General features: G+C 40.6%; 1 protein-coding gene across 2 annotated transcripts in view; it reads left to right on the top strand.

Moving 5' to 3' along the window:
• Window positions 1-12,206, top strand: part of COL28A1 (collagen type XXVIII alpha 1 chain) — a 141,901-nt gene that overhangs the window by 40,567 nt on the left and 89,128 nt on the right. For both annotated transcript variants that reach the window (XM_034760512.1, XM_034760511.1), the window contains exons 12-16: window positions 50-118; window positions 1,728-1,796; window positions 8,412-8,480; window positions 9,888-9,956; window positions 11,938-12,006. In XM_034760512.1, coding sequence (XP_034616403.1) covers window positions 50-118; window positions 1,728-1,796; window positions 8,412-8,480; window positions 9,888-9,956; window positions 11,938-12,006 — 345 coding nt within the window. The remainder of the gene's footprint in view (window positions 1-49; window positions 119-1,727; window positions 1,797-8,411; window positions 8,481-9,887; window positions 9,957-11,937; window positions 12,007-12,206) is intronic.

Raw genomic sequence — 12,206 nt, 5'->3', positions numbered from 1 at the left:
AAAGTACCACAAGCATTTTGTTGTCTCTTAACTTCTTTTGTTTCTTTAGGGAGAGCCAGGTCCTAGAGGTCCTTATGGTCCCATCGGACTCCCTGGTGTTGGACTTCAAGGACCTAAGGTAATCATCAATAATACAAGTTTCAGAGTAGCAGCCGTGTTAATCCGTATCCTCAAAAAGAACAGGAACTTGTGGCATCTTAGAGACTAACGTTCTCTGTATGTATATTTATCTTCTTACTATTTGTTCCATTCTATGCATCAGATGAAGTGGGCTGTAGCCCACGAAAGCTTGTGCTCAAATAAATTTGTTAGTCTCTAAGGTGCCATCAATAATACAATACATTTCCTATCATGATGCAGTCTCTATGTGAATCCGTTGTAGTATATTTTAATGAAAGTTAGCTTGAGTTTACTGCCATAACAAGTGAGTTATTATTATTTGAAGCTTAAGAGTATATAACTTTAGAAGTTTACACACTTGCATAGGATGGAGGTAGTTGAGTTGCCTTTCAGCTATCCCAAAGCCTTATTATAATATCACCTACAGCAGTGAAAATCAGAAGTAACTACTGAAATCAGTAGAGGTGAGATCAGTTTCATGGCTGAAGTACACATGGTCTGCCTCCAATCCTGCACCATTATGCATATTTATGTAAAGTGTATAAATATACGTTGGCTGCTTTTACACACAATATATATGGCCAGAGACAAGGGAACTAAATACTTGTTGGAGAATAAATGACTTATTTCTCCCATATTTCTTAGTTGGGAGATGGAGATTCCCTGCTATTTTCTCTCTTATGCACCTATTCATTACTGCATCTTGTTTGAGCCAAAGATTACTTCTGGTGCTAATTCTTCAAAAATTGCTTTAGGCCATGTATCTTCTGTACCGTATGGACAAAGGGCCAATGCCTAGAACAACATACCCGTAAGGTTTTATTGCTCTTTTCCCTGCATCCATGGAACTCACGGGCGTTTTCCATGCTGTGGAACAATGCGAGATGTTGGAATGCATTCGTGTGCTGCATGAGGGCTACATAATCATTTTGTAATTTGCCCAGATGAAGAAGCAGCGCATTGTTGTGCTGCTTTTTGTGCCCAGGAGGGAAATTGTGGATTAGGGAGTCATAGTGTCCCTCCCAGGCTCCATGATGCTCTGTAGAGGAACTACACTGCACCAGGTTTACACCCAGTGTGGCATATGCTGCCCAATGTACTGGACTGCTATGCCAACTCCCTACTGCCTTATACAGAGTGGGGGATGCAATGGCTCTGTGGAGCCTGATACTCCCTGTGTGCTGGCTGTGATGGTACCATGTACTGGTGCATGAGTATAAGTGGGTGCCTGTTATCCCCTTACTGTGTTCCCATTGGCATGTAGGATGGGCTACAATCTAGCCTTAAGGATAAATGAAGATGACTTTTTTATGCTCATAAATTATAGTTCATATTAACTGTTCATTAAAAGATGCTAGTGGTTTCATTTCAGTGCCACCAGGGGATATTATATGATGCACTATACCTCACCTATGAGTAAAGAGTAAAATTTTCAGAAGTACCCAAATGAGTTGGGAGCCTAAGTCCCATTGACTTTCAATGAAACTTAGGCTCCAGAGTGCTAAGTCCCATTTTCAAAAGTCCCTTAGTCCCAGTCACTTGGGTGCTTTTGAAAGTCACACTGTAATAAAACAATAAGTAACATCTCTGAAATTCCTTCCCAATAGGGTGATAGAGGCCAGGAAGGAAGAATTGGGCCTCCAGGACCTATTGGAATTGGTGAGCCAGGATTAACTGTAAGTGGACAGGACAGTTCTGTATAACGTGTTAGAAATTAAAAACAATACAAGACGTCTAAGTGAACTTGTTTGATAGATTATGGTCATATTGACTGGCCCACTCTGTACCTGCTACTGCTGGGATAATGAAAGTGCGGGGATGTGTTAGTAACTGTTGCAATAACAACTGCACGTAGCAGAGCTGAGCCAGGAGCCAGTGCCATCTCTAAAGAGTATGAAACAAAGAAAAATTTGATTGCCTGATCCCAGCTAAACAGCCTCTTAGGGCCTCATTTTCAATAAGACTCTAGATGCCAATTTGTATCTGTGCTTCTCTTCTAGTTGATGTTAAGGAGAAAAACACTTTAGAACTGTCTGAAATAAAAAATATATCTTTAAAGAATCAAAAGTTGGACCATTCCTATGTACCTGTGTGTAACTTAAATACGTCAACACAGCTGGTCAGGAAAGGTTATTTAGATGCCACATATCTTTAAATGTTTCTCTGCCACTGTCAGTCTCAGGATCTTAGTTCCTGGTTTCAAACTAGTTCTTATAGTTCTTTGGTTATAAATAAAAAGAGAAGAAACTTGTACAATAACTCCTCACTTAAAGTCATCCCGGTTAACGTTGTTATGTTGCTGATCAATTAGAGAACATGCTCATTTAAAGTTGCACAATGCTCCCTTATAACATTGTTTGGCAGCCGCCTGCTTTGTCCACTGCTTGCAGGAAGAGCAGCCCGTTGCAGCTAGCTGGTGGGGGCTTGGAACCAGCCCGCCTACCAGCTCCTTGTTCCCCTAAGTTCCCGGTACGGCAGCTGATCAGCAGGCTATCAATTGCTGGGCAGTTCAGCTGTCCCTCCCCCCACTGCCATGTGCTGCTCCTGTCCTCTCCCTTGGAGCTGCTCCCCGGAGCCTCCTGCTTGCTGTGTGGGGGAGCGGGGAGATAGAGGGGCTAATGTTAGGGTGTCCCCCTCCCCCCTGCTCCTGCACCCTGCTTACCCCATCTTCCATAGAGCAGGGGGGACACACAACAAGGCTCAGGAGAGAGGGAGCTTCCGGGCAGCAGGTGATATCTCAGCTTGTTGATCTACTTAAAAAGGCAGTGTACTTAGAGTGGGGTCAGTGTACTTAAAGGAGCTATGCACATCTCTCTCTCACACACACAGTGTGCCTCTCTGTCTCTGTCTGCCATGCTGTCTCCCCTCCCTCCATTCGTGCTGCCTTGTAGAGTGTGAGGCTACATTAACAACAATGAGTTAACCCTTGAGGGCTCAGCCAATTGCTAGTTCATCATTTAGCAGTAAGGCATTTCCTGGGAAATATCCCACCCTCTGACTTCACCACCTCAACCAAGCTTCACAATCATCATCACTGTATACCAGTATTAAATTGTCTGTTTAAAACTTATACTGTGTGTATAAAGGTGAGAGGGAATAACCAGCATGGATTTGTAAAGAACAAAGCATGTCAAACCAATCTGATAGCTTTCTTTGATAGGATAACGAGTCTTGTGGATAAGGGAGAAGCAGTGGATGTAGTATACCTAGACTTTAGTAAGGCATTTGATACGGTCTCGCATGATATTCTTATCAGTAAACTAGGCAAATACAACTTAGATGGGGCTACTATAAGGTGGGTGCATAACTGGCTGGATAACCATACTCAGAGAGTAGTTATTAATGGTTCCCAATCCTGCTGGAAAGGTATAACAAGTGGGGTTCCTCAGGGGTCTGTTTTGGGACCGGTTCTGTTCAATATCTTCATCAACTACTTAGATATTGTCATAGAAAGCACGCTTATTACGTTTGCAGATGATACCAAACTGGGCAACTGCAACTGCTTTGGAGGATAGGGTCATAATTCAAAATGATCTGGACAAATTGGAGAAATGGTCTGAGGTAAACAGGATGAAGTTTAATAAAGACAAATGCAAAGTGCTCCACTTAGGAAGGAACAATCAGTTTCACACATACAGATTGGGAAGAGATTGTCTAGGAAGGAGTATGGCAGAAAGGGATCTAGGGGTTATAGTGGACCACAAGCTAAATATGAGTCAACAGTGTGATGCTGTTGCAAAAAAAGCAAACATGATTCTGGGATGCATTAACAGGTGTGTTGTGAGCAAGACACGAGAAGTCATTCTTCCGCTCTACTCTGCGCTGATTAGGCCTCAACTGGAGTATTGTGTCCAGTTCTGGGCACCACATTTCAAGAAAGATGTGGAGAAATTGGAAAGGGTCCAGAGAAGAGCAACAAGAATGATTTAAGGTCTAGAGAACATGTGGCCTGTGAAGGAAGGCTGAAAGGGTTTGTTTAGTTAGGAAAAGAGAAGACTGAGAGGGGACATGATAGCAGTTTTCAGGTATCTAAAAGGGTGTCATAAGGAGGAGGGAGAAAACTTGTTCATCTTAGCCTCTAAGGATAGAACAAGAAGCAATGGGCTTAAACTGCAGCAAGGGAGGTTTAGGTTGGACATTAGGAAAAAGTTCCTAACTGTCAGGGTGGTTAAACACTGGAATAAATTGCCTAGGGAGGTTGTGGAATCTCCATCTCTGGGGATATTTAAGAGTAGGTTCGATAAATGAATTCTAGGGAAGAGAAAAGAATGCTACAAATAGAAAGTTACTTCAGTGTTTATCTAAGGCAAAATTGGCTATTCTTTTTAAGAGCAGCCTCTGAATTTCTAAGCTTTGCCATTTCTTTTTTATCATTTTATCATTCCACCATTTCTCCAGTAGTAAGTTTTAGCTCTCTGTTGGAAACCATGCACTTCAGGTTGGCTTTGTCATATATGTTTTACTCATATAAAAGTATGGACTCAGTTTACTTTACACATACAATAAAAAATTATTCTTAATTTAAATCATCACACTCTCACATTTGGGTTTTGCAGAGAATTTTTTCCAAACAAAGCAGAATAAGTAATTGCCATCTTGCTGCATTTCCAGAATCCTAATGATACTACACATATAGCAATACACAAACAGACCATATAAGACACACTTCAGTTGCCTCTGGTGCTAGGCACTAGTTAAAGCAATTCAGAGAAGTCTGGTATCACCAATCAGAAGAGTAATATAGCTTGGTATCAGGGCCAGCGCAACCCATTAGGCGACCTAGGCGGTCGCCTAGGGCGCTACAATTCGGGGGGCAGTGACCGCGGCAGTATTTCGGTGGCAGGACCTTCCGTCGCCTCTGTGGAGGGGCGGCATTTCGGGGCGGGACCTTCCGCCGCCTAGGGCGGCAGAAAAGCTGGTGGAACTCCTGCTTGGTATTATGGATCAGTAGATGTTATTATCTTTAAGAGCTACCACACACATTTTAATTATGGGAAATAACTTGTAACTCTCTCAGGCCTTGGCTACACTGGTGCTGTACAGCGCTGCAACTTGCTGCGCTCGGGGGTGTGAAAACGCCCCTCCCCCCCCGAGCGCAGCGAGTACAGCGCTGTAAAGCGCCAGTGTAATCAGAGCCTGCAGCGCTGCAAGCTATTCCCCTTGGAGAGGTGGAGTACTTACAGCAGCGCGACTACACTTGTGCTTCTCAGCGCTGCCACGGCAGCGCTGGGAAGTCCTGAGTGTAGCCAAGGCCTCAGATACTATTGACATGCCAGCTCTATAATTGTGACCACTGTACCTTACTCAGAGATGATAATTCCTGTATTGACCTCAAAAATGATGCTATAACATCACTTGATTAATGACACCATGGACACTTTCAAGAATAATAACTGTCTTCCCCTTTGCCTTCTCACAGAGTAGTTCTTCTGGGGAAAACATAAAAATCTTTCTTTCAGTAACTTGGAATAAAAAATACTGCAATGGCAATTATGAAATATATGACCAAGAATACAAACTAAATATTATGGAAATCTTTGTAAATTTCTCTTAATCATAGAAATGTAGAGCTGGATGAGAACTTGAGATGTCATTAAAAGTCCAGCGCTCTGCACTGAGGCAGGACCAAGTAAACCTACACCATCCCTGACAGGAGTTTGTCCAACCTTTTCTTAAAAACCTCAAATGATGGGGATTCCACAACCTCCCTGGAAGCCTATCCCAGAACTTAACTACCCTTATAGTTAGAAAGTTTTTCCTAATATCTAATCTAAATTGCTCTTGCTCCATATTAAGCCTATTACTTCTTGTCCTTCCTGTTGTGTTCTGCACTACCTTCAGTAGACATGAAGAACAGTTTATTGCCCTCCTCTTTATAACAACCTTTTATGTACTTGAAAACTGTTATGTCCTCCCTCGGGCTTCTCTTCTCCAGAATAAACAAACCTAATTTTTCAATCTTTCCTCATAGGTCATGTTTTCTAGACCTTTAATCACTTTTGTTGCTCTCCTCTGGACTTTCTCCACATCTTTCCTAAAGGGTGGCACCCAGAATTGGGTACAGTCCACTAACTCAGTCCTCATCAGTGTCGAGTAGAGCAGGCCAGTTACCTCCCCGTCTTACATACAATACTCATGTTAATACACCCCAGAATGATATTACCTTTTTTGAAACTTCATCATTTTTGACTCATTCAATTTGTGATCCACTATAACTCCCAGATCTGTTTCCGCAGTACTACTAGCCAGTTATTCCCCATTTTGTAGTTGTGTATTTGATTTTCCCTTCCCAAATGAAGTGCTTTGCATTTGTCTATATTGAATTTGTTGACGTCAGACCAAAGCTCTGATTCGTCAAGGTTGTTTTGAATTTTAAACCTGTCCTCCAAAGTGCTTGCAACCCCTCCCAGTTTGGTGATGTCAGCACATTTTTCAAGCTGACTCTCCACTTCTTTGTTCAAATCATTAATGAAAATATTGACTAGTACCTGACCCAGGACTAACCTCTGCAGGACCCCACTAGACATGCCTTCCCAGTTTGAGAGAGAGCCATTGACAACTACTCTTTGTGTACAGTCTTGCAACCGGTTGTGCACCCACCTTATAGTAATTTAATTTAGTCCACATTTCCCTACTTTGCTTATGAGAATGTAATTTGGGACTGTGTCAGAGGCCTTACTAAAATCAAGATAGATCATGTCTATTACTTTGCCGCCATCCACTAGGCCAGTAATCATGTCAAATAAGGAAATTAGGTTGGTCTGGCATGATTTGTTTTTAATCAATCCATGATCGTTATTACTTATAACCCTGTTATCCCCTACGTGCTTACAAATTGATTGTTTAATAATTTGTTTCACTATCTTTCCAGGTATTGAAGTTAGGCTGACTGGACAAAAATTCCTTGGATCCTTTTGGTTCAATATTTTTTAAAGAGAGGCACTATGTTTGTCCTTTTCCAGTCCTCTGGGCCCTCACCTGTCCTCCATGAGTTCTCAAAGATCCTTGCTAATAGTTCTGAGATTGTTTCAGCTAGTTCTTTAAGTTTTCTAGTATGAACTTAATCAGTCCTTGTAGACTTGAATATATTTAACTTATTTAAATATTCTTTAACTTGTTCTTTCCCTATTTTGGGTTGCATTCCTTCCCCTTGTTGTTAATATTAAACTGTGTTGAGTATATGGTCACCATTAAATTTTTTTAGTGAAGAATGAAGCAAAATAGGCATTAAACAACCTCAGCCTATTTGATGTCATCAGTTATTAGCTCTCCTTGCTCACTAAGTAGAGGACCTACACTTTTTCATCTCTCTCTTTCTAATGTATTTAAAGAACCTCTTATTACCTTTTATGTCCCTAGCTAATTTTAACTCATTTTGCATTTTGCCTTGTGCATTATAATGCCTTTATCAAAACAGTTGAGGGATCAAATTATGCTAAGGGGATTAAAAACATTAATTTTATTATATACGTAGAGTTGGGGTTCTATGTGTTAAATAGAAACTAATTTATTTTATGTATAACTTCCACAATTAATTCTTCCATGAATTATTATTCCTTTAGAGTTGATGGTAATAAGTAGTACCTTTAAGATTGTAAGTTCTTTGGGATCAAAGACTGTCATTTACTATGTTTGTAGAATGCCTAGCCCAGTGGGGCCCTAATCTAGCCAAAGCCTCTAAGGATCACCACTATACAAACAATGGATGTAATTACAATAGCTTATACTAGCACACAGTACAATACACGGATTTTTACAGGCACAGAACCATCCAAACAAATGATGTGATTCCATTGCTGATTCTTTCCCTCACAGAAGGGGGAAATAGAAAAGATCCTGAAACCTCTGTAGATCACACTATGTATGCAGTAGTATTGTAGCCGTGTTGGTCCTACGATATTAGAGAAACAAGCTGAGTGAGGTAATATCTTTTATTGGACCCACTTCTGTTGGTGAGAGAGGCAAACTTTCAAGTTTCATTAGACCTGAAGAAGAGCTCTGTGTAAGTTTGAAAGCTTGTCTCTCTCACCAACAGAAATTGGTCCAATAAAATATCTATTCATATCTATTTTATGTCATCCACACCATTGTTATGTAACTCATCAAAAAGTGGCTGCTCCATTGTGTTCTAATTGTTTGCTTTAAGTAGGCTATTGCAGAATTTCTTGTAGCCCTTGCAGTTCTCAGCTCCTTGACAGATGGGATGGTACTCGTGTACCTGAAATAGCATCGATAAGGAAATGTTTAATTGCACATGCCGTCTGAAGCTGTTCTTTTTTTTTTAACATCAGGGGCCTCGTGGTCCTGAGGGTGTACAAGGGGAAAGAGGGGCCCCAGGAGAAGGCATTCCAGGCCAGAAGGTAAATGTTACACTGAAATTCTTAAATACTGTGATTGTGGTTTTCAAAAAGTGCCTAAGTGATTTAGGAGCACAATACTGAAAGTCAGTCAATGCGGCGTATGCTCCAAGACATTTTAGGTGCTTCTTGAATATTTTACTTTCTCTTAAAAAGCTTGAGTCCTACCAAAAGAAATGTCACCCTCGCCAAAATACAGTAATAAATTACTGACCCACTTAGTGCTGAAGACTGTGTTAATAAAAGGTCTTATCATGGTAGCATTGGTAGGTTAAAAAAGTATATTTTGGAAAGCTCTTTATGTAAACTATAACCCATACAGCTGCTTAGTACTGGAGGGAACCATTCAGAAGGCAGTTTGATTCTTCTTGCCACTCTGGGAAATTCCGACAAGGATTATACGATTGTGACTCTAGGCACCTCTGTATTCACACTCTACACACTATTGGAATAATATTTGTACAAAACATGCCTTGTGAGAGATCATATACAAGCTAATAATGTGCTGGTTATTAATATAATTGAAAATGCATGTATTTATGTTATATGTGGAGTTATGCATTCCTTCTATCTGATATTATTAAAATGTATTTGAACCAGACAAATCTGGGCTGTGGGTAAGCAGTTTTTTTCCAGATAACAGAAAGGCTGATGTCTTCATCCAGGCACAATCACAGACACTTGGCAATGACAGTCAATTGGCATATCAGAAGCTGCAGGGACAGATCAATTTGAATTATAGAAAGCACTAGTGGGGAAGAAACTATCATGGAACCTTCTCCATCAGACTCCATGGCATCTTTCTTCACAGCAGCAGAGCATTTTAAGGCACTCAGGTTTACAGGATAAGGAGGTTAAGTCCATTAATGGCTGTTAGCCAGGATGGATAAGGAATGGTGTCCCTAGCCTCTGTTTGTCAGAGGATGGTGATGGACGGCAGGAGAGAGATCATTTGTTCATTACCTGTTAGGTTCACTCCCTCTGGGGCACCTGGCATTAGTCACTGTCGGTAGACAGGATACTGGGCTGGATGGACCTTTGATCTGACCCAGTACGGCCATTATATGTTCTTATGTTAAGCACATTTTGCAATGTTTAAAAGATGAAAAACCCAGAGTGTTCTAGTCTCCTTTCTATTATTGCTTTCCCCCTTCTTACTCTATCTAAACCTGAGAGTTCTTTTAAAGCCCTTTCAAGTTACAATAGTTCTAACGGCATAAATGCAGTTTATGAACTGTAGCTAAGCTACTTCCCATTGCGATAAATGACTCTTTTGATAGTGTGTCTTGTTTGAAGAAACTGTTTCCGTGCAGACATCATCTATTGTGGTTTTCTGTTGATTTGTGTTAGAAATTTAAATGTGTGAAGTCCTAAAGCCAGTTAACTTATATCAATACTATATATTTCCAGGGTGAAAAAGGCTCAGAAGGCCCAGCAGGTCCAATTGGAATAGCAGGAGAATCAGTCAAAGGTGCTAAGGTATGGTTAATAAGATTTTTTTTTAAATCATACCTGTATGATTTATAGTTAAAGTAATGATTATTTAGTCCTTAATGCGATCTAGAAATAGTATATAAATATCTTATAGTTGGATGTGGACTGAACTATTCTATGCTGTTCTAATACTATGACCATGCTCCTGGTTAAGTCTATTGACTGATGACACATGGGGCTCAATCCTCAGCTGCAGCCAGGCTGTGCTCAGTGCAGTTGGGAGTGAGGGGAAAGAAGTTGACAAAGGTGACTTTACCCCCACATTTAAGCTCCCAAATCCTGGGGCTTGGCCTGCTTCTGGTGCTATTCAGGGGACCTTTCCATTATAGCATGCAAGGGGATTTCTGTCAGCCAGGGATTGCTGGAGCAAAGCCCCTTGTTTTGACCATGCCCCCAACCTCTGTGCAAGGAATTAGAATGCAAAGTGTGCATTGCCAGCCCTGTGTCACTTGGGAATCTCCCAGGAAACTGGTTAAGATGCTTTACTGCCCCATTGCAATACAAATGGACCATATCCATGATTTTCCAAAATGTGTGCTGAAAATGAGGTCATCTACCAGCAATCAATGGGTTTCACCCTTTCAAAAATAAGGCCACTTTTTAGCATCCAAATGTGTATTGAAGAGCCTATCTTTAAGCTCTCTATTTGGAAAATGGCCTCAGAATCTGGTGTATGGTATTAATTAGCCTGCAGACACTGAATTCACCTCCATCTGCTAGCAAAATAAATTCAGCCAAAAGCCAGACAACACATTCTTTTAATTCCTGAGAGATCTCAGTGAGAGACATTGAAATCACATTGTGGCTACATTACCACCACATGCCATTGGTTGTCATGGTGCTCTATATAACATACTATCCCAACACTCAGAATTAACTGCTTTTACGTGCTAGAGTGAAGAATTTATCCAAAGTTCTGATTAGAAGGCAATGTGGAAGCACCCTACCTCAGTGGGAGATGAGAGAAGGATTGTCTCTCTGGGAGCCATAATTTCTCCCCAAGCCCACCACTGCTTAGGGGGAGTGTGCAGCAGTCCACATGACCTTTTAGGATATCCCACCTCCTCCCTGTCCCCTCAATGCAATGTGTTTCCCAAGGATAAGAACTACAATTGTCCCTGGCCTTTGTGCAGGGGAAAGTTTCTTGCATCTTTCCTCCCTCCTCATGTCCACTCAAAAGCCAGGGATAATCTGTTCCTATGTATGACATTTCCCTGCATGGCACTGAAAATATTGTAAGGTGCTCATATCAGCTAGGTTTCTCTTGTTTGCAAGTTACTGGCATTCAGGGCAGAGAGTTATATTGGAAACTTGGTTCAATAGTAATAAATGCATATAATAGGAACTGCAAAATATAGTTTCAGGTAATTTAAAATATAGTTGAAAGGCAATTACTAGCTTGGTTGCTCAAACCACCATCACAGACTTTAGTTGTTTGTGACATACTGCAGAGATCTTCTTTCTAGGATGTATACTTCAGTCTGCTGCTTTCTAATTCTAATTCCCTTGTGGGTTGGGTGAATACAAGTTTCAGAAAACTTCTCACTGTATGCATTGCTAAGCAAATTTTTCGCTTATTCTTTATTAGAACAGAATTTTGTTAACTAAATTATGTTATTTGAGTTGGGGGAAGAGAGATATTTTCATTTGCTTTATCTTCCTTAAAGCTGATACCTGTGAATAATTCAGACACATTTTCTTAGTGACTTTTCATGTTCCAAAGATTGGTGTTGCTATATATATTGTTATTAAAACTGAATAAAACATAACCAGAACAGATCTTTGAAAAAATAATGGCAAAGCTAGCCCAAATATTCTGTATCCCATGACTTCTCTTCGTGGGTTTTTCTTTTGGATGTTTTGTAAGTTAATCTGTATGGTAGAATGTAAGGAAAACATTTCAGACCTAAAAATGATGCTGTTATAAATCATTGTGATTTACAAGTCACAAGGTTTTTCTATGCAGGGTGAACGGGGCCCTGAAGGACCACAAGGGCCTATTGGACAACCTGGAATCGGCAGTCAAGGAATCCAGGTAAATCTGACATTAAGTTTAGTTAAGAAATACATTCAATTGAACGCCTAGTTTTGGCATAATATACTGCATTATTATTAGATGACAGGAGCCCAAACTAAAACCCTATTAGCTTTGTTTAAGTAAATGGCTGTGTCACTGATTTCAGTAGGAAAAGAGTCAGCCGCAGCTCTAAACTTTGGAGATGTTGCAAAATTTAG

Source organism: Trachemys scripta, chromosome 2 (assembly GCF_013100865.1).
Source record: "Trachemys scripta elegans isolate TJP31775 chromosome 2, CAS_Tse_1.0, whole genome shotgun sequence".
Taxonomy (NCBI): domain Eukaryota; kingdom Metazoa; phylum Chordata; order Testudines; family Emydidae; genus Trachemys; species Trachemys scripta.
Note: the sequence above shows the minus strand (reverse complement) of the source record. Positions and strands in the feature narration are given on the sequence as shown.